This window comes from Saccostrea echinata, unplaced genomic scaffold, assembly GCF_033153115.1.
Source record: "Saccostrea echinata isolate AGI-Se365-2 ecotype Australia unplaced genomic scaffold, CSIRO_AGI_Sech_v1 ptg000010l, whole genome shotgun sequence".
Taxonomy (NCBI): domain Eukaryota; kingdom Metazoa; phylum Mollusca; class Bivalvia; order Ostreida; family Ostreidae; genus Saccostrea; species Saccostrea echinata.
The window spans coordinates 6,150,190-6,174,508 of record NW_026889759.1 but is presented as its reverse complement, the minus strand read 5'-3'; the positions used below and the strand labels follow the sequence as shown (position 1 = coordinate 6,174,508).

General features: G+C 33.2%; 1 protein-coding gene across 1 annotated transcript; it reads left to right on the top strand.

Annotated features, from left to right (window-relative positions):
- Positions 1-546: 546 nt before the first annotated feature.
- Positions 547-22,984, top strand: LOC133184247 (uncharacterized). The gene is made up of 9 exons (XM_061319221.1): positions 547-632; positions 1,164-1,289; positions 3,363-3,458; positions 5,965-6,149; positions 9,273-9,319; positions 11,146-12,537; positions 15,573-15,759; positions 18,689-19,467; positions 19,665-22,984. The coding sequence occupies exons 2-9, from the start codon at positions 1,173-1,175 to the stop codon at positions 19,796-19,798; spliced, it is 2,937 nt and encodes a 978-aa protein (XP_061175205.1). The 5' UTR covers positions 547-632; positions 1,164-1,172; the 3' UTR covers positions 19,799-22,984.
- Positions 22,985-24,319: the final 1,335 nt, after the last annotated feature.

The window sequence follows — 24,319 nt, the reverse complement described above, 5'->3', positions numbered from 1 at the left end:
TTTTTCAAGTTTTGGGAGAAAAAAAAATCGGGAATTTCTGGAATTTCATCGTTCTGTCACTGTAATCGATTTCCGTGTTAACACAAAACAAGCATTTCATGAAATTCTTGTTTTAAATATGGACTTTCATAAAATACCACTTGAGTTGTGCATAAAAGACATGAAATTCAATTTTAAAAGACAATGTTGACCTGTGACATGTTTAATTTTATCTTGTATTAGTTCATATCCAAAAAATGCTGTCGGAAAAAAATAAAATAAAAATATAAAATAAAATAATTTTCCTACCTACCTACTCTATTTTTTTTCAGGCTGGTAGCAGGAAACAAGACTATTATTTTTTTTGGCCTAAGGTTTTTTTTTTAAATTGTTGGAAGGAAGGGCCAAGCTGATTCCAAGGGGAGATAATCAACAAAATTCCTATTTATTTAGTACTTTAAATATTTTTGTTGTTGTAGCAGAACAAAAGCTGGAGAAGACGTTTGTGACCTTTGCCAGCATTTATAAAAATTTTCTGTTGTTGTAGCAGAACAAAAACTGGAGAAGACGTTTGTGACCTTTGCCAGCATTTATAAAAATTTTCTGCGGTTGTAGATGCTGCAAAGAAAATAAGAGACAAATACACTTCACAGGTATGTATGTATGAATATAAGTATCATTATGTACATGCATTTATTTATATATACCCAGTTTTGCCGATGAAATGGTAATGAACATTCCATTTTCTGCACATTGTAGTATAATGTTTCTACTTTAATTACAAAATCAACCCCCCTGGAACCAGTAATTTTTCCTCAAACCACAAAAATATGACCCCACGAAAATAAGTGATTTTACAGTACCTCTTAAGATATACTGTTAAAATTGATTTTTTAAAAATTTTACTTGAAACAAGCTTATTGATTCAGCCTTTTCCTATTAAGCTTGAGGATGAAATTGTGACTCAAAGAGTATAAGATATAAATTTTTGGCAACTCTGGTAAGCTTTGGGGCCCATTGTCCTCTTGTCTAAAAAATCACTGTTGTTTATTCTATCATTGCATTAAAGTAAAAAAAGTGTTACCTTTACAATCGGGCTATGTAACAGAATATGCTACCTTGACTATCAGGCTATGTAATCGTATACTGTGTTGGACAAATAGTTTTAAGCTTCATTTTAACAGCTGCTACAAATGGATGGAGACAGAGCTATAAAGTGTGGTTTCTGTCATCTGGGGACTGAAGTTGAATCTATCTGCGGGAAGTTACATTATGACAACAAAAATACTGCAGCTCATCACAAATGTATGGTAGGTGATCATCTTTAGTGAATAAGATTGAAAATATTTACAAGCATTTTGGGAAGCTGCAGTGACTGAAGCCATTCTGATGATTAATTGCCTGGTGATTAAAAGTGTAGATCTAATATTTTTCTGATTTTGATTCTTTGGTTGAAAAATTTTAACAATAGGCACATTTAGGCCATCTTTAAAAACTTCTTCGTTTGCAGTCTATGCGAAAGTCTAAAATTTTTACAGGACATAAGGTCTGGTAAAAATATATATTTTACCAGACCAAGCATTTACTTACCAGACCGACCTTTTTTCACCCTTTAAATTCAATCATACTTCATTATGATACAGAGATTGAAAAAAAGGAGGGGGGGGGGGGGGGAATTCTCACTGTTAAAATGAACCTCAAATAGATCCAGATTTGAGATTATAAAAAAATTATTTTATTGAAATTAACAAGCTTACTATTAATAATTTTCCTTTTTAAAAGGTTATATACAATTCCATACAATTTTCTCTTTTTCTGTTTATTTGACACATACAAAGGAAATTGTCAAAGATTTTTTTTTAAACTTAAAATGCACTTTAAAATATATTTATTTCTTTCCTGAAGTAACTCATTACAGTTATGCTTGTTTAATAATGATAATTATTTCGCCCAACCGAATCACATATGAGCTATCTATGGATATATATTCCGTGGCAGAGGAAATTCGAGTTAGAAATAAACAATCATGACAGGATTCTTATAAATTAAAATTAAACATGTATCACTGCTAAATTGATCAAATAAAGGCTATGTGTGGACAATAAGACCATGTGTACATGTAAATTAAGATTTTTAGGCCTAAATTTTTCATCGGACAATTGGTCCTGTATCCTTAATTTTTTTACCGACCCAAACCAAATTTTACCGGTAAAAACCGATGGTCCGGTGACTTTCGCATAGACTGCGTTTGCCTTCTCCCGACTGACTGGCTAGAAATGGCCCAACTCATAACTTTTTCAAACCTCCAGGAAGCGATTTTATTTTTTTTTTTAAATTCATTCCAGAATTATTTTCTCATGCTGTCAACAACGATTTTAGTTTTATTAATACCTTTAATTTTTATAGATTTTGATGATTCAACATTGATGTTGAAAATTTCGGGGGGGGGGGGGGGGGGGGTCCTACCTACCTACTGACCCAGTGTTTTTTTCCAAAGTTGGGAGAGGGCATTATTTTAAAGATGGCCTTATTAAACCTGAACTTTTGCTACCTCTAATTTCCATTTATTGTCAATATGCACAAATGGTGTCAACTCATAACAAATCAGTAGCAGTTCTAGAACATCAAATATCAAAAGAGATTGGGACCATCAGAATGAATATTAAGTTTCCTGTAATGGCAAAATTTCCACCTCAAAGTAAAAATGATTTTCTTATACATATGTCCCATTGCAACTGGTCCAGGGGTGTGCAATTACAAATATAAGCAACCAGCCCAGGAGCCAGTGGCAGTAACAAAGTTACTAGCCTGAGGTTGTCAGTTACTAGCCCATACTGACAGCATAATTAACATTTCATGTACATGTATAACACAAAACTTAAAAATGAAGTTAAATTGAAATAAATACATATGCAAAACAATGGTCAGTTTTATATATATTTTATTATTAATCAATTTGTTTGGCAGCTTCTAGTCACGCATTTCACCTTTGCTAACCTTTTTAGTGTAACCAACTACAAGTCCTCTGTTACTGCATGAACCGACCATCGCTGGCAATGCACAAATGCATATATATGTTTGAACAAACAGAGAATCTTGATTTTGCAACAAGGTTCAATCATATATGTAAATTTGATTGATGTAGAATTGACACTTGCACAACGAATAATGTGTAAACTGTTTATGTTCCTTTTAGATTTGCAAGCCCAGTGGGCTAATGCAGCATTGTCGTTTGCTTGCCCAACCTCAAAAATCCTGCTATATGTTTTACTGCAGGCATGTAAAAATCACAGTGTATCTAAACACCTGTATAATGTAGAAAAAAAAAATGTCCTTTGTGGATACCATTCAAACAAAAGATATTTCTCTCTTTGTTTTTATAGCAATATTCAGCTGATCTTGTGCAGTACAAATTTGCAAGTTTTGGAGGATTTAAAATTGACAAAGTTGAAAAGGAAATCCAAAGAGGAAAGAGATTGGTAAGTCATCCAAAGAAAGATGAATTATTTTTTCTGTAAAATTATTTTACAATGTGTAATTAATGCAAGATGATTATATTTACATTGCCTTTGCACATTGTCTTCAAAAATTTTTATGGTGTGTATTTCATTCTGATATCAAATTAGTAGCTTAGCAAAAAATATTTTTCTGACCCCCTTCACTACCTCCCCCCAACCTATGACCTAAGAGGAACAACTCAATCTCCTTTGATTGTATGAGTGGATATATAAAATATTTGTCCATTTTCTTTTTCTGTCATCATGGTCATTGGGAATTTATTTTTGCAGAATACACTTCTGGTGTAGCAATTAAGTGTTTTCCCTAAGAACCAGCTCCCAGCCAAATCGACCTCTTCAGTTGATAAAAATGCCAATTTGAAATTTTAAGGAAGCTCTAAACACTAACAAAAAGTGCTTTTTGGACTTGGAGAAAAATACATCATATAAAGGTGTGCATATTGAGACTATTTAATTCATTTTCAACATAGGGTACCTGCCTTATTCCTGCAAGAAAAATGTTCAAAGACAATGGACTATGCGTGAACAGAAATTACTGTTGTTTACCAACATTGGGAAAATTAATGGAAATAATGAATTCAATTACTTATTCTTGGTCTAATATAATGTTACGAATATTTTAATCTATTACAAATTGTGTAATTAACTATAAATAACCATTCTTTGTATCTTACTTCTAAAGGCAGATCACTCTAACTGTATAAAATTACCCTACAATTAGAACTCTTTAGTGTGCAGTGTTTAGAGCTTCCTTAAAAAATCAAAATTTAATTATTGTAAGGTCCACAGAGATTTGTCATAAACCTCAAACCAAAGCCTGTAACAATTGAGATCTAACCCTTTACTTTGAAATAAAGGGAAAACACTGGCAATTGTACATGTATGTATACTCTCTGTTGATAACATTTAGCCATATATAATTTTCTGAGTTTTAATAAAGGTTAATTTGCATTCAGAATTCTTGCATTCTTGAAAAAAAATTTGAAAGCCTGCAAACCACAAATTAGAGGAAATGGAGAAAATATGTCCACATAAAATGGTATTGAATCATGAAAACATAAGCTTAAACAAAGAAGTCATAAGGCTACATAAATTTAATTCTCTGGTTCTCAGGCCAATTTTCTCGAAACAGATAAGGGAGGGAGGCTTTTTTTTTTTTATCATTTTATTGGTGATAAAGTAGATGAGGGAGATATTTTTTAATACCCAAATTTTCTAATAAATAATAATAAAAGTTCTTTGATCATAAGTTTTTTTTTTACCATCTATTAAACTAAATCTACTTAACATCTCACAATATAACTACACATATGTATAATTGATGCTACTTTATCATAAAGAATTTGATTAGTTGCCAATTAAAGTCTTCATTTTTGTTCCTTACCAATAAAATCAGAAACTGAAGCACTCTTTTATTCAATCAATAATGCTCAATTTGAAAACAAGATAGCTTTATAAAAAGCTTATTGAAACTACTGGAAGTTCAAGATGTTCACTTTCAAGATATGCTCATCAGGTTTTAAACTGTTATAGGGATAGGAGACATTTTCATGTTTACAACACAATTTAAAATATCTGTAAAATGCTTTTAGATTTTAATTTTTCTTGTTGCAGTTTTTTAATCATTATACAAACTATCATTTTAAGTAAAGGAAAACGAAGTTGTAAATACTCTAGGGTTTGAAATTAACAGTTGCCCACTCGCAATTTGCGACTAATGTTCCATGTGGGCGACTTAAAATTACATTCAAGTTGCCCACATGGCGATTAGAAAATTTACGATAATAAATATTTGTTTTTCAATTTTGTCCGAATGTTTTGTATTTTTCTCTTGAAAAATTCATAATCAGTAAAGTGATTTATAATTACCCGTAAGAAGTACTTATACATAAAGCGTCTAAGTGATTGTGTCGGGCACAATGTGGCATCGACGGGTCAATGAGCCCAAGAAACCAAAAAGTACTGTTGTTATTTGTGAATGAAAACATGCCATGTACTCTATATATGATATTGAATGATCATATTAATCTTCATAAACAGAAGAGTTCCACTTCAAATTTAGATAAGTCGTGCATAATGTTACAACGGATAGAAAAGAACCACAAAGCACTTGATAAAAAAAATGAAAAATGGGGTGGTTGTTTTTATATTCAATAGAAGGTGTGATAATCTGTGGGCGAATAAATTTTGATGTGGGTCCCAGAATTGCAAGGTTCAGTAGCCCACATGGCTATTAAGGATTGGAAGTTAGTTTAAAACCCTGTACTCGCATGAAAATATTTTGTTCTGAAAACTACCTTTGGCATTTCTGAGGAGTAAAGACAGGGTAACCACAGACAGGTAAAACTACGTAGTTGTGAAGCACATGGCAATAAAATTTGCAATGCGGGTACCTCAAAACGCATGCACGTGGGCCTAGGAACCGTAAATTCAATTTTATGTTGCCTAAGTTTCTTCTTTTTTGTAGAAATGCACCATATGCAAATCTGACAAAAGCAGGTATGGGAAAATGCAAGGCGCCACTGCTGGATGTGCTATATCCAAGTGTTCCAAAACATTTCACTTCTACTGTGCCAAGCTGGATGATGTGGCTGTCACGAAGCGCATGGAGGTCAGATATTTGAAGGAAAACGATAAACTTGTGATGTACAGGTAACTAAGGATCAGATTTATGAATTTAAACTATGTTTATATGCATAAAGGTACCATAATCTGTACAAGGTGAAGAATTTGTAAAAATCTGGGTACCAAGAATTTTGAACAAGCTGTGTACACTGTTTTAATTTGTAAATATTTTTGAGTAAAAAAAAATCACTATGGGATATGACCTAGATATAAATTCTTGGAGGAAAAAAACTGCTTAGAACTAATGTTTTTTCAAGAAGGGGAAAAAATTTTGTTAGCAATGTTTTTAATATAATTTCTTCTGACTCAGAACTTGTAAGGCCAAAAGCCAAAATCTATATTGTGGTTAACTGATACTGTCCAGAGTAATTTTCCCTGAGTTTTGCCTTTTTCATGAAAATTTGATATCATTGAAATCTCATGAAATTTTAGGGTACATGCAAGTGTAAACACTAATTCCAACCTTATCAGGGCTCCAAAAATTATTATACCCCCCCCCCCCTTTCCGCTTGAAAAGCATAGGTATATAGTTATGGGAGGTGTCCTTCCATCCATCTGTAACATCTCTTATTTGCAACTCTTTCTTTACCACTGAATAAAATTTAATGAGGCTTTCACAGAATCCTTATTAAATTGTGCCATTTGCACCTGCTATTTTTTGTTTTAATCTGACAGATATTTTGGGTTTCCCATAGTAAAACATGAATACTTCCATTCTTTCTATAATATTAGGGAATACCTCTTATCCGCAACTTCTCTTATACCACTGAATATAACATGGTGAAATTTTTCAAAGAAGCTTTATCACACAGTGCCATTGTGCACCTCCTACTTGACGTAATTTCTCCCCCTCCTCTCCTTCCCCCCCCATTTGAAAAGCACAGGTGGTGATGGTGATGGGGGTGTACATCCTTCCATCTGTCTGTAACACTTGGGGGTACCCATCTCTTATCAGCAACTCCTCCTATGCTCTTTACAAAGCACTAACCCAAAACCCAATGACTGGCCTCAGACCAGTGGGCAATCGATTATTTTTTGAGCTCTGTTTATACATGCATAAAAAACTCGCAACTCTTGGTAATAGCCGAATAAAATATCTTTACAAATTTTACCTAGATTGATACATGATTATTAAGAACTGATTCCTTTGTTAGTTTCAGGTAGCTAGAATCCCTCTTGCAAAGATTAGGGATTCTGCTATTTCAGGTTTATAAATCTTATTGAAAACATTGTTTATTGTATCAGGGATAGAGATTAACTTTCAGATTCACTTGCCTTTCAGGCAAGTAATCTCAAACTTTGACTTGTCTGAATGCATAACTTGGTTGCCCAAAATTAGGAAAGAAGAAAATTATGTTATGCTAAGAAAAAAATGTGATCATAAACACTTATAATACGCACTTGTAATTAAATGTGTACCAATGTACTTGTCAATTTAACCTCTTAACCACACTGCCATGCAGCAATAATCCTCCGTTTCCTTTGAATAAAATTCACATTTTTAAAAATTATTTTCTGTAGGATCCTTTTGTGAATTGTAATTTTCAGAGATATTTGTAAAGCCAACGCTAAAAGAAGATAGTTGCTACGAAACATACATTTGATCAGGATATATCATGTTACTTATTTGTAAGTAAATAAATAATCTAAATAAGTACAAAGTAGCTAACAAAGTTGTTGGAGGTTCTAGTGTATTTTACCACGAAAGAAAACAGAAAAAATGAACCCGACTTTTAAATGAACGGTATAATCTAGGAATGCTACCAAGGAATTCCGAATGCAAAAACAATGTCAGTCAGGTACCTGGCAGAAATCAAATGTTCAATTTATTGTTTATTTACAAATTAATGAAACTAAATGATATATACATTTCAATCTAATTAAAATTAGATGTTCTGAATCCGCTACCGCTTCTCAAACATCTAACAACATCCCATTCGGTGTCACGTCAGAGCGACCTTTCGATTACCCAATGAAATCGTCATCTCTGAAATCTTGGCTTATAGTTCAGATGCGTTTCTTTTTATACTGCCAAACCTAAACACCCGAGGGGTTTCGTAGTAAACAAAATACGCATGGTAAAGACCGTGCTATATATGAATGTGATGTGCGAGATATATAGACGTACACACATGTAGTTTGTGCATTTTCGTTTGTATTATTTAGGTAAGAATGCCAGATTGGCGGACTATACGTTCAATTTATACCAAAATTACTTTAACAGTTTAATTTAACAAGACAGTCTACTGAGCATCAATAATGTAAAGATGTAGCCGTGGAACTAATTTTAGAATTGTATACAGAAGGTTGAATCTGATTGGCCAAAATTTTTATGATTATTCATAATCGACAGGTCGCTCTGACGTGACCCCTAATGGGATGTTGTTAGATGATTGAGAAGCGGTAGCGGATTCAGAACATCTAATTTTAATTAGATTGTATACATTTGTATGAAAAAAATTCACTTGCCCGATCAGACAAGTACTTTGATAGTTTCACTAGCCTGAACTGAGAATTTACTTGTCCCGGGCAATCAGACAACTGTTAACGTCGATCCCTGTGTATGATGACAAACGTAAAAGAGTTTCTTACCTGACCTACCCAGTAGTCACTTTTCTTGTTTATCATTCCTTTTGCAAGATACAATTTGAACAACTTCATATTAATAATTGTTTCCCTGTACAACTTTCCCACAGAAATATATGTTATCAATATACCTGAAAAGGAATTGGGAGAAAAATATTTACATTTCCAATGTCTTTGTCCGAGATAAAATTACAAATTGTAAAAATACTTTATTTCTACATAAATCTACTGGTTCATCAATAGGCGCGGTTAAAAAAAATCATGTGCGGGGTGGGACAAATAGAGACAGACATGGGGCTATAAGCACGGGAATTTGCAGAATCAGGAGCATGTAAATATAAGGAATAACTGTCAGATTTTTTGGATTTATGACGATGATCAATCGATTGGCTTGCTTGATAATTTTATGCATAAACGCCTTCAGTGTTTATGCAAATTATCATGCAAGCCACTCGATTGATCACATCATGAATCCAAAAAATTAGACAGTTATTCCTTAAAAAAAGACCTATTCGAATTGTTTTAAAAGAAATTTTGAACAATGTCTTGAATTTTGTTTTATAGAGTATTTTGCGGACCAGCACATTATGACCAGTTCAAAAAAGACAAAGGTAAAGATTTGTTTCAAGCAAAAATTTCTTTTTATAATGCCGACTTTAATTGTAACTTGAACTTGCAATTGAACTTTGAATTTGAACTTTATTCTCATAACTGACAAAACAGTGAAAAGAAGATATGTACAATATAATAAACAGAAAATATTAGTAAAGATACATTTAAGACAGGGTTGGCAAAAAACTGGGAAATACTCATATTTCCCAGGACGGTGAGAAATACTGGTAATTACCGGGAATTACTGGTATTTCTCGGGAAATACTGGGAAATAAGAAACAGCTACATATTTCATGATTTTAATCGGGGTATAGACATGTAGTACACTTCATTGGCTAAGATATCTACTTGGCATCACTGTCCCTGATTTTAAAATTTCTGGTTTCAAAGTAATTCATTTTATATAATCATAATACAGTATATTCATATACCAGTCATGTCATTTGTTTCATGATTGTGTCAGTGTAGATGAAATGAACCCAAAGATCCCAATTGGGTTTTTTATGAAACTAAAGAAGGATCTAAGAAAATTGTTAAATGTAGAGTATGGTGTAAATATCAAACCTAAGAAGAAGCCTTTCACTTCTACTCAAGGTACTAGTAATTATATCTCAAAACAGGAGCACAAAACTGTCTAGAGCAATTTGTTAAAACAACACAATTGATTATAAAAACTACAGTGTTTAAATAGAAAACAAGTTTGTTTTGTTCTTGGATTTATAATTAATAAGCTAAATAATTTTATAAAACTGAAAAAAAAACTTCAATTGGAAAACTGCAGATTTGTTTTTAATTTACAGCCAGGGAAATGTGTACTGCTTCAGAATGCTTATGGGTAGGGGACCTGGAGTAGTGATACATTCTGAATATGTAAAACTGCAGTCATCTTCTGTTTTTATGTTTATTTTGTTTCTGAATTTTATATAAGATGGAATGAATTAAAGAAATAAAAATCTTAAAGTTTGTATTTCCCAGTATTTCCCAATATTTCCCAGTTTAGAGAAAATTTGTAGTATTTCCCAGGACGGGAAATACTGGTATTTACCACTGGTATTTCCCGGCCAACCCTGATTTAAGATATTTAAATGATGAAATGTTTTCTTTGTAAATATGTGATCAATAATAGTGATATTGTAGAAAAAAAAATATATATAAAACTATGTAAGCTGGTAATTTAATTCTTTTCTGCAATGGTTGCAACAGTTTATTCCCGTATTATCAATGAAAATATTTTCATTAAGTTGAGTAATCTTGCAAATGGATGGCTTTTTAGAAAAAAAAAAAGAAAAGAAGAAATATCCAACTTGTTTCAGCTGAGCAATACTCAGTTCCAAATGACTGTTGAAAAAATGACACAAATTTTTAAAAAAAATCAGAATCGGGGTGCACAGGTGAAGGTCACAAAAACAGATGAGATGGCCACGTGGTGACTGGTCCATTAAATTTGTTACAGCAGACATAAAACGTCATTTATGTCTCTGATTATAGACTCTCTATCCTAAGAAAAGAAACTTATTAGACTGTAGGCTGTTGAAAATAATAAAGGGCATTTTAGGGCAGTTATTAATTTTCCTTTCTCAGCGTCAAAATAAGGTACATGTATCTAGTCTGACAAAACTTCGTCCGGTCTGACAGAACATTTGTCTTTGTCAGACCAAATGTCTGATAGTGATTTAAAAATTTCGTTAAGTCTGCAACATAATACTAAAGTAAAGTGTGACAGACATTTATGACTTCTGTAGGATAATTTGACATTACCCACTATTCTTAAGCACATGCTAAGATCTCACAATTTATTTTTACTGTGAATGTAAACTGATTTTAGGTGCCTTGAAAAAACAACATAGACAAATAAACAAGGACTGTTCTGATGAGGAGCCACAAAGTGGAGATGAAGACGAGCAAAGTTATGAAGCTCCACTCGACTCCCTTAACACACAGTTGGATGAGGACATTTTGATGATTAGCCAGTTGTCTGATAATGATGCAAATGAAGACAACAATCAGAATTTGAATGAATCAAGTGACTCAGATCTGGAGGATCCATTGAACAGCACAACAGGAAATCGAAGAACTAAGACAGTTGACAAGAAAGGAGACAATCATACACTAGATGATTCTAGAAATTGTCAAAGTGATAATGACAGTGATGGATCTGATTTTGTAGAAGATGAGAATGTTAAGGTAGCAAAATGTGGTAATAAATCATCTAAAGTGACAGTAGAAAGAAACTCTGCAGTTAGGGAAAACAGTGCTAAGAAAGGAAAGCTAGAGACTCCCAAAGTACAAAAGACTCCAAACACAAAGAACAGTCTCACAAAAAGCAAAGCAGCTGAAAAACCAGAATCATTAACTCCAAAGATTAATATCGGAGGAAGTACAAAAAAAATGGGTCAACAGCAGGTCAGTGTGAAAGACACTCGAGCCACACAAAACACGGGGAATGAGAAAGGGAAACAGAACAAGAATAGCAGTCCTGTGAGAGGTAAAAATGGTATCACAGAACGGAGGACGGAGGAGGGGGAGAGAGATGACAGTTCTGATGAAAACATTAAAGAAGATGATGGACAGAATTTGATTGAATCTAGTGACTCAGAGCTAGAGGATCCATTTAATAATAAAGTATCAAATACTGAGCAAAAGTCATTGAAAAGGAATGTAAAGAACAATTCACTAAATAATTCAAAAGTGTGGAAGGATAATGACAGTGAAGAATCAGATATATCAGGAGATGAAAATGAGGTTGTGGAAAAAGACTTAAAGAAAACTACAGGGAAGAGTAAGATGACAGTTGTGAAAAAGAGTGCAGACGGTGAGAGCAGTGTAAAGAAAGGGAGATTTGATACCACCAAATCCAACAAGACTCCAGTCACGAAGAACAGCTCCAAAGTAAGTAAAACAACTGAACCATCCGCATCCTCCACACCAAAGAAAAATGTACGAGAACCTTCCAAAAAATTGCCCATACAACAGAAGATTATTACACAAGCAGAGCTTCATGTCACAACTTCACCTTCATCAGGGGATGAGAACACAGATGATGAGGCTACTAGTAATGGCGTATACCACAGTTCTGATGATGAACCAATACCCAGCCCAACAGTTTTGGAAAAGGTCAGTTCATCTCCACAGAAAGCTAGGAATGATCCAGGAAAGTCCAATCCAAATGAAGAATTCAGCTCTGAATCTGAATGGGAGGAAAATGCAACATTTCCAGGTACATACAACATTGCATCGTATATAAAGGGTAATTTCTGTTGATATGTTGGTTTTGCTGCATAGTTAATAAGTGCTGTAAAAAATAGAATCACAATTCTTTGTTCAAATTATAGGTCTTCAGTGCTATATATGGAATGGTATTGAAAACTGCAAAATCTAAAATTTTGAATGTTGTGTTTAAAGCATGGAAGTACAAAAATTCCCCTTCTGCCATAGTCTTTAGTCCTATGGGTCAGAAACAAGATGGATCATAGAAAAATTCAGACTTCAGTAAAAAAAATCTGTATTCTGCTAAAATGATGTAGAAGTCAAAGCAATCCAAAATGGAAATGTTTTTCAAGATAACAAACATCAAGAGAATGCTTTTACCTGTAAATTTACCGATTATTCAAATTTTGGCTCGTTGCTAAATTGTCAATGTGCTTCATGAACCTTTGACCATTCAGAGGAGTTAATGTGTAATGATGATTAGGTATGTCTCAGTGCTAGTGCACCAGCTTGGTTTGTGGGAGGTCCTGGGTTTGAGTCCAGGTTTTCCTGACACTTTTCCCCACATTTAATATAGTTGGCTTGCAACACAAACCCATTGTTGGTTTTAAAAGTTTTCATGTGGAAAACCACAAGAAAAAGACAGGGAAGAGTGTAATAGGAAGTGGGCCCAGTAGCTCAGTGGTAGACTACCAAAATGGCCAGTCCGAGGTCCCAGTCTGGGTTATACTTTTCCTCGTCAGTTCTATTTGCATTTTTAAGATCATGTCTGGAAACATCTTTCAAAATGGTATTCCTCCTCTAACTTGTGGTTTAATAGATTTGGACATCACTGAGATACTTAATTCTGTATATATAGCAATTTCTGGTAACAATGATGTTGTTTTGGTTACTTAAGGGGATGAAGGACACATGGTCACTTGACTAAGTTTAACTACATCATAGTCTCTAATAATCTGACTTAAACCATCAATACTTGTATAATTTTTTGGAAATTTGTTTTCACCATATTATATAAAAATATTAAAAAGTTTTAACTTTCTTGTAAATATTAACAAATTACGGAATAGATTGATCCACTCTTCCGTTTCCCTACACTGTGCGTCCAACAAATCGGTGACGTCATAGATAATCTCATAGTACAGCAAGATCATAGTCGGTGAATACACGTTCAGTATTATTACAAAAAAAAGGGACATAAACAGCATGTGGTAGAGTATTTTGTAAATAAGGGATCACAAAAATTATTTTCACATGGTTGTTGACAGAAATCTTTTGTAGGTATATCTTATTTTGCTTATTTAGCTTATGTGTGATGTCATAGTTAGTTTTTCCCATACTCTAGAAATGTAATCATGACACGTTTTCACCATGCTTATGCCTTGTATAAGTCCTGTGCAATATTGAAATAAGCTTCACCTCTCAATATTTTTACAGTTTTACAACAAAAAAAGGACTTCACATTCAATATAAATTTTCAGATTGAAATATATATTTTTTGGACATAGGTTTTTTGCTTTTAAAGTTGTATGCAAAAGTATGTAATTTTCCCTATCTAGATGCAGTGTGATAAAAAAATTCCTTTTCTTGAATTTTAAACTTATTCATATTCTGAAATATTTTAAGAGATAAATATCCTCTAACATTTTTTAGCTATGATTTATAGATTCCTGTTTTGGACGTACTGATGGGTCCTAAACATTAAGAATCAAAACTCCACTTTGACTTCGTAGGGCAGGGTATTTGTCAATCAATATCTCAAAATCTAACAATATTCTTTTTTTTATGGGTAGTGCAGAATTGCATTGGCTTAGCAACAACTTCAAGTACCTCACAACAAAATTTTTCATGATCTGTTATTATAAATGGAGTTTGCAGTTCTGACAATGATATTTTCAAGCATTCCTGTGCCTCTGGCCAGTTCTCTGAATTCTCTCATATTTTGATTTTCACTACATTAATTACTTGGTTTTTCACCTGCAGTAAGTTTGATGGACTACTCTTTGTGAATACTGGTTTCCCTTGAATTATTCATTCTGTATCAAAAGCAGTTGACTTTCAACAAGAAAACAAGCTTAGTCCCTGTGGATTTATTTTTCTTTTTTACTTCCTCCTCTCCAGGGGCTCTAGAAGAATGTTAGCTTTGTATGTTGGGTTAGGCTAGTAAACAGTAGTGCTCACTAGGGCTGTATCGATATATCGATACGTATCGATATTTGAAAATGTATCGTATCGAAAAAATAACTTCCAATACGTATCGGACAGGCAGATTTTCTCATAATTCTGTGAAAAAGTTGGGAATTTCAATCACCAAAGATTATATTTTCACTGTTTTGAATTAGAATTGATCAATAATGACATAGTCATTAAGGAGATAGCACATCTTAGATAAATATTATAATATTATACATAGATAACTCTACTTTAACATGTTGTTTTTACAGTCATTAAAATTTTGATTTCGAAGTGTAATTTGTAGAGACAGTGAGACAAGCCCTTCGAAATGGATTATAAAACAATTAGCTTTAATTTATAAAATTCATGCTTTAAATGATTTATAAGACTTTTTTGATAGACTTATTAAAGAATCCAGTATATCGGATATTGCATTATAAAATATTGTATCGTATCGAATTTTTTTGCTCAATACACAGCCCTAGTGCTCACCCTGATCACATCTTGATAACATTGAAGTCCATGGTGTGCATTGTAGAAATATTGAAAATATATTTCAAAAAGTTGTATGCAGTAGGCAATACTGTACGTGTACACAATTTGGTGCATTCAAAATTTAGCGCAGTCTCTGGGTATGGAGTTGTTGGCGTAATCATGAATTAGCGCTACATATGTTTGTGCCATATATTGTATTTATAAATGATTTCTTAGCGGTATTCATGAATTAGCGCATTGTTGTCTGCGCCAAAGGCGCTAAAATATGAGGCCCGCTTTTTTAAGTACACATACAGTATACAATGTACTTGTAGAATGATAAAAAGAGATATTTTGTTTGCCACAGAAATAAAATTCAAAAAAATTTACTTTCAGATTGTGCCCTAGCAATAAGCAGCACAAAGAAAGTCTGGCCCTTAAAGAGAGATATGATACCCCAGAAAGCCAGGGAGTTATTTGATGTGCAATATGCGAAATCCTGGTCTCAGTCTGCAAGCTTTTCTAATCAGCTGAGCGATGATCATCTTCCTTACATCATGAAAATCATTGCAGACATGGTCAGGTGAGTACTAGAATCAGTTCTTTTTTATTTGATAAAGTGTTATTAAGGGGGACCGACCCTCTGATAAGAAAGATAACTTCACAAGTAAATAATCCTGAAATAGGCATAGTTTGTCATAACAGATTTTAGTAGTGGAGATCCTTTGAATAGTCAATTTAATCAAACCAACACAGGATGGCAACACTGGCTTCTGTAAAGTAGATGGGTATAGAATGCATGCAGAAGGCCTATAGCTTCAGATATTTGAAAATTATATGTAATTTTTGAATTTAGTATGTAGAGTAAAGTTCCAATTCTTGAAATTGTGATAAACAAAACTTCTGTGAGGAAAATTCTCAAGTATTTTTTCTCGGAAGATGGGAATGTTGTGTCATTAAAGTGTATTTTTAAGGTATAGTCAGTCTTTGCTCCATGCTTTTGTTAACCAAAAAAAAGGTATATTTTTACACAAACTTTGAGGATAAACTTTCAAAAAATGGAGTGAAGACCCACTCATATCAAAAAATTGTGTTATAGTATGAGAAAATGATCCTTTTTTACCCTCTTTAGTGTGTGAATGCTATTTCATTGGCAAATAATTTCTATCTTTTTGAGATTTTTGCAAATTGTGGAGATTTTACATAAAGTATACTTTAATTTTAGATGAAATATCAAAGAAAATTTTGTTATAATTTATTTTTTCGTCTTCATGTTTGTTGAACTATAGGCACTTCGCTCACTTTGTTCGCCCAACTTCTTTCCTTTTTCCTATATTTAAAAGTTTTTAGCTCACCTGAGCTGAAAGCTCAAGTGAGCTTTTCTGATCACATTTTGTCCGGCATCTGTCTGTCCGTCCGTCTGTAAACTTTTCACATTTTCGACTTTTTCTCCAGAACCACTAGGCCAATTTCAACCAAACTTGCTACAAAGCATCCTTTGCAGGGCTCTAATTGGGACTAATTTAGTCGCCATAGCGCCTAAAATTATTCTTCAAGTCGCCAAATTGGCAACTATTTTAAATTTACCTGGTGTTTGTCAAATTACTGAACTATTAACATTTTCAGTTTTTTTTAATGAAGAGAAGAAAAGAAGTTTAAAAGTTAGCAATAGACATGTCTCTATGTATTGACTAATATATCAATTTTTAAATTGATGCCTAAGAAAAATTTACCTTGTGACAAAAAATTTGCATTGGCGATAAATTTTTTGGATTAGGAGCCAGTTGGCACCTAAAGTTTAGAAGTCACATAGAGGCCTGCTTTAGTGAAGGGCATTTAAGTTTGTTCAAATGAAGGGCCACGCCCTCTACCAAGGGGAGATAATTAAGAATTAGTGAAAATTTGGTGGCATCATTTAAAAATCGTCTCAAGAACCACCAGGCCAGAAAAGTTGAGACTTACAAGAAACCTTTATTATGTAGTGTAGATTCAAGTTTATTCAAATCAAGACCCCCGGGGGTAGGGTGGGGCCACAATGATCAAAGATTTACATAGGAACATATAGTAAAAAATCTTGAAAAATCTTCTTCTCAAGAACAGCAAGGCCATGATCTGTCATGTTGATATAGAAAACGTGCTCAGGTAGTGTAGATTCAAGTTTGTTCAAATCATGACCTACTGGGGTAGGGTGGGTCCACGATGGGGGATCATTTTTTACATAGGAATATATAGGAAAATCTGAAGAAGAACCACTGGGCCAGAAAAGTTGAAACATATTTGAAACCTTCATTATGTAAAGTATATTCAAGTTTGTTCAGATCATGACCCCTGGGTAGGAGTGAAACGGTTCACCGCGGTATCGATGCACCGCGGTATTTTTTCTCGGTTTGATACACGGTGCAAAATCTCTAATTTTCGGTTCGGTTCATTTTTCGGTCGGGATCGTTATTCAGTCGGGTTTGGCATAAGGTATAACACGTTACTCAGAATAAATAAGTACAGAAAACGTAAATTTTTGATGACTGATAGCTTGTAAAATAATTTTTGACAGTCAAATAATTTTAATCAATTTCTTCTAGTCAATTTGCAAATAAAATTCGTAAAATATGTGACTAGATTTAGAAAAAGAAAGCATAAAACAACTTAGAATTTGTTTCCTTCTATCAAAATGTATCGTATCGAAAATAACCGAACCGAGACAAAATTATACAATACGTATCGAACCGTGAAGGAGGTGTATCGTTTCACCCCTACCCCTGGGGGTAGGGTGGGGCACAATGGACGATCAAAGTTTTACATAGGAATATATCGGAAAAATCTTTAAAAATGTTCTTCTCGAGAACAACAAAGCTATTATTAGTCACATTGATAAAGAAAACTTGCTCGGGTAGTGTAGATTCAAGTTTGTTCAAAACATGACCCCTGGGGGTAGGGTGAGGCCACAATTGGGGATCAAAGTATTACATAGGAATATATAGGAAAAAAATCTTTAAAAATCTTCTTCGCAAGAACAGCAAAGACATTATTGATCATATTGATATGGAAGCACCCTCAGGTTGTATTGATTCATTTGTTCAAATCATGACCCCCAGGGATAGGGTGGGGCCACAATGGACGATCAAAGTTTTACATAGGAATACATGGGGAAAATCTTCTCAAGAACAGCGAAGCCATGATTGGTCATATTTATTTCTACAGTTTTGGTCTGATTTTAGTATAACTTGGCACACATGTAGATTACACTATGGTAAATAATTCTATTTATTGGTTTTTGATTTCGATGAATTGTGTTGCCATAATTACTGTATATAGAAATTTCTGTGAAATTCTTTCAAAACGGTACTCCTACAGTTTTCGTCTAATTTCAATATATTTACTGGCAGGTCTTTGGGCTAATGATGAAAAAAAATGATTTTAAAGACTGTTGTACAATGTACATGATTTCAAATATGTATTTAGGTGAAATATTGTTTGCTTTCAGGTTATTGTACAATATTTGCTCTGATTTGTAGGGACAAAATGTTCAAAAAACTCTGTCAATTGTTGACCGACTGCAGCTATCAGCTAAGCCAGATGGAATCCATCAATCACTTGTTAAGTCTTGATGATGACTTAATAAATAATGTCAGAGAATCTCTGCTTGCTAAAGTTGAGAAACAGGAAGTCAACGGCGAAGTTGTGCTCATAATGGACTCCAAATTAAACACGCTTTTTCTAAAATTGAATGACACTGTGGATAGAGTTTGTAAAATTAGGAGTCAACTATTTCCAAATGCAAAGGAATTGTCCAGCTGTCTATATGAATGGAAAGAAAATACTGTGTCAGCCATTCCTCCAAACCATTCAGACATAGACTTTGAGTGGAAGGGAATCAGTGTTTGGCTGAAGAAGGAAGGCTGGGATAGGTGTGAACAGTGCATTTATCCTTCGCAAGACATATTTCTGGCATCTGTGGAAAATAAGAGCATAGAAAAGTTGATTGAATGTCACCATTCAAAGGATGTAATGAACAATCGAAAGAAACTGATCTTTGTGAGAGCCATGGATGATATGGTTAACTTAGACATGTTCATTCAAAGACTGATCAGTTCTTGTGCTAAGCACAGGAATGTCCTCATCATAAGTCATGCAAAGCCACCCATTACCATCAAATCTCTTTTGCCATCAAATATGAGAAAAGGAATAGAAGTGAAAGTAATGAGTGCCTTCAAACCTTCTAATAAACGAGGTATATCTGTGGTTGTGATCAGTGTTAGCAATCCGAATTGGCAGCAGCAACAGAGATGTTCAGGTATATCAGATTTAAATAGATCAATGCTATTTCTGATTTGAAATAATAATTCTAAAAAAAAAAAAAAAGGGGGGGAGGGATAACATTTATCTTTTTTTGTATGGTAAGGATTTGACAAGTGTTAAAATGTTTTGATTTGCATACATGTCAAGGACTGCTCTTTTATATGAGAATAAAGCATCTTGAACTGTTTTCAGATTCAGTTCCTGCCAGAACAAGTGAAGATGAAATAATAGCTTGTCCAGAAGATGATGTAGCCAGGGACAGAAAACGCAGAAGTCTTCCTGTTAGAACCAGTGATCCTCAGTCAAAACGTAAACGAAAATTTTAACCATTCTGGACAAACAGTCTTTCTAACAGTGTTTGTTTGGTTAAACTTTATACTACATACAGGGTGCAGCTTTTTGCTATGTTCAGTAGTGTCAAAAGGGCAAATTTTCACTGCCAGTTCCTATTAGGTATTTCACTGTAACAAAAAAGAAGCATCTCATGTCATATTCATTTTTATCATGTTTAATCCCTTATCATGCTTATACAGTAGATTTTGGTCATAAAATAATGTTTTCATATCAACAATTGTGACATCACAATAATCTATACATGAAAATGATGAAGTCAAATAAGGGGGATCCCTATGTAAAACATGCAATAATTATGTGAAATGTGATAAAAAGAATCACCAATGGTTTGTGGTTATAATTTTTATCTGCCATGTGTGTGTTCTATCCCCTTGCTAAGGCTCAGGGATAGAAAACAAACCAATGCATGGTTGGATAAAAATCATATCCAACCATAAACCAAGGTAGATTCTATATTACTCAGTATTTACATGTATATGATGAATTTGTATGGATCTTTCGAAATTTGTACAGTAAAGCACGCTTATAACGAAGTGCCAGGGACGGACGATTTTGCTTCATTATAAACGTAATTCGTTATATCCATTAAGTTCATAACATATTTTAAAGCCATGGGGAATGAAAATCACTTTGCTGTAAGTGTCAATTCATTATAAGCGTGTTCGCTATAAGAGTGTTTTACTGCACTTTAATATATGAAGTATTTTTGTGGGAAAAAAATGAAAAAAATTATAATGAACATCCTGTATTACTCAGTAGATACATGTATATGATAAATATGTGTGGGTCTCCTGAAATTTGTACTTTAATTTATGAAGTATTTTTTAAGGGGAAAAAAAAAATTTAAAATGAACATAAATATAAACTTGCTGCAGATCTGTAGCAAACTGGTCTTACAAGTTTGGATAGACAAACAAAAAAGCTATCGGTCCATTCTTTTCAAATAAAATACAGTGTATATATAGTCAAACCTCATTATCTCAAACTCGGGGAGGGAACCAAGGAAATATTTTAATATATCCAAAGGTTCAAGATAATTAGGGTTAAAAAGGTGGAGACAGGGGGTTGGGACTTCTAATTGACTGAGAGATATCCATGGTATTTGAAATATTGGTGTTCAATTTACTCAGGTGAGCATTCTTGCCCAAGGGTCTCTTGTTATTCATATGTCTGATTCAACATAAACATATTGCATTAAATGGCATGTTTTGCTCAAATTTCCTGTGGTAATGGTTAAAATAAGAAACAGATAATGAAAGTCATTATACTTAATTGAACCTTTTATCAGAAATAAAAACCAACAATCTTTTTAAGGTAGGCATAAGTTCTTTTAAACCCACACTATTAAGAAACTCTTTCACACTGAGCTGACATTTGTTAGCTATCATGCCATGCAAAGATAACTTTTTCTTCTGAGATAACTCTTGCAGGTTGGTTGAAGAATAAAAAAAATACACCCTCCCTTCCCCCCACAAAATAAATCTACATTCCTCCCCTCCCAGAAAATTTTTACTGGAATTGCTCCAAAGAATTTATCTTTTACCCGATTCATATTAAAATTTTTAAAAAAAATTCATGGTGCATATTAGTTGAAATTTATAAATGAAAGCAAGGAATTATATTTTCTCGTTTTACTTCAATTGAAAATTATAATTAAATGTTTCAATTTTTGGAAAAGAAACTTTAAAGTCATTCTTATTTCCATTCAGTGAACAATTGGGATAAAATTATCACAACAATATAAACAGGCAGATTTTTCCATGATCTCAGGCTTAGGGAGCTATAAACAATGGGTATGAGGAATCTTTTGTTGTAGAAGAAGTAAAATGATATATATAAAGAACACTGTAACAATTTGAGATGGCTTAGCTCATGAGTTATGCTTACTTTTTTTTTTTACCCCGGTATGTAAAATAAATAGACACTTTTTTGAATGAATAAAACTGAAGCTCTCTGTCTATCCCATTTTTCTTCCAGACCAGTGAGCTACAGATCTGCACCTTGTGATATATGCAGAGAGAAACAAGTTGAAATTTGTGATTTTAATGAATATGGTGTGTTTATAAAGTAAGCCTTTTTGACAATTTGTATACAACTGCATGTATTAATGAGATTGATAATGGCAAAGCAAATTGTGTTTCTTTCTGGAAGATATGAGGTATATTAATATGTAACGAGTTTGTAAAACAGGTGTATTTTTAAGCTCACCTAAGCTATAAACTCAAGTGAGCTTTTCTGATCAGAGGAGTGTCTTTCTTTCCATCCATCCATATGTGAACATCACACATTTTTTACTACTTCATAATAACTACCGGGCCAATTTCAACTTAACTTAGCAAATGGTATATTTTTATTGTATATATTAAATCTGAAGACAACTCATAAATAGCCATACTCCATATTAATTTTTCTATCTTCAATATCAGCACTGGGATTTTGCATAATTGTTTACAGTAAAAAAAAAGAGTAAATGGGACTTCCAAATCACTTCGACATATCCATGGTATTCGAGATATCAGTATTCGAGATACGGAAGTTCAACTGTATATTGGTACCCAAAGGAAGGTCTTGTCACAAGGAATACACGTGAAATATGAAAACCATAGCTCCAACCAATCAGAAGTCAGAGCAGTGTTAAAGTTTTTGCAGACAGATAGACAGGGCAAAAACTGTATACTCCCGAATCTTTGATTTAGGGGGGTATAAAAATGTTTTTCAAAACAGCAGTACTATGTTGATTACATTGATATTAAATCAAAACAATGTTGTGTTAATTTAATTTCAAATAGAGCCTAATGTCTAGATTTTGGTCCACATCATAAAGTCAAAATATGAGAATAAAGAGGGACTTTAGAAAAAAAAATCTGATTGGCCAAAGTGACTCAGGTGAGCATTGTGGCTCATGAGCCTCTTTTTTAACCTTTAATATGAATTGTATATCATACAAGTATACTTGTATATATTTCACAGCATATTTCACATATAAAAATATCAAGTCAGTATTCACATTTAATATCATTCTGTGGTAAGGTCAATATATTTTAGTTTGAATTGCTGGTTTCCTTTTTCATCTATTATAACTTCATAATGAAATTTTGTACTTTTGCACATCACTAAAAATTGATCTGGAAATAATTACATTTGGTATAGCTTTGAAGTTGGGGGGGGGGGGGGGGGGCACTTATTACATGTATTTGGTACTCTTTTGTTCAAGTGTAAAATAACTAATGTCAATGTTAATGCCATATTTTTAGGTAGAGGTTTGATTGAACATTTTTATTATCAAAAATGTTATTCTTAAATGAAAATAGAATTATTAGTATGTTGGAATACTAGAAATTGGTAAATGCAAACTGTAATTACAAATTCTTTTCCTCATAGGAATTGAACAATATTTGTTATTTTGATAGCAGAATTTTTTTTATATTTTTGTATTGCATTGATTCCAGTTTAATTAAAGTGGTGTTGTTTTGATGATCATTAAATTATTTATTAAGGACTAAAAAGGAATAACAACTAATACTTTCAAAAATAGCATCAGAACTCAGTAGTGTAGCAGAGCATCTTGAGGGGTTAATTATTATATCCATAGAAGTGGCTTAATTAGATCTTGGAGAAAATGTTGCTGATGCTACACAGGTGATTGTCGGTGCCCATGAACCTTCTGTATTAAAATGCCAGTTGAGGGATTTTCAGGATAAGTCTATTGTTTTGTTGCAACATGAACACTGGGTTTCTTATCAGAAGTTATGTGTTTCCAGGAGTTAGGACCACTTAAACATTGGAATCATGAAGTTTCTCCTTTACGATAATATCATAACATTTGGTCATAACTTTTATAGTTTACCATGTTTACAATGTAGAAACTTCCATTTAGTAGAAGTTGATTGCCAAGATCTAATCTTCAGTTGCATCAAATGTTGAAGAACTTCATCATCTTCATAAATACAAATCTTGTTCAAATTTCTTTTCTTTCTGAAGGGTGCCATCCCGATACTAGTCATCCGACCTTCGAGTGAATTTGGAGTGATTGCGTAATGTCATTTGATTAATGAACTCCAATTCCTTGTATGCGTGATCAACACTAATGAATTATCGTTGACTTGCAGAAATTGTAACTGCAAATTCGTGAATTTTATTCTAAATTTTGGAAAATGAGCTTATTTTCTTGAGAAACGAGGTTAAATAACAGACGGGAAAAAGCTACAATGAAAGGTATATTCTTGGAAGTTTAAGTTGCGTTTAAAAACAATTCTTATTTTGTATCTACTATCTTCTCATGATAATTGGCGTAAAGTTGCGTCTTCGCTAGCCAAGAGTTCGATTCGAAGTTGAGAGGGTACGAATTGGACACTTGGCCAGCGACGATAATATAGTTGTATATCCTTCTTCGCTAAAGTTATGGCAAAAAAAAAGCAAAATTTAAAACCTTAGAACTCATGACCAAAAAAATAAATAAATAATAAAAATAAAATTTCAGAAAAGCATGATCT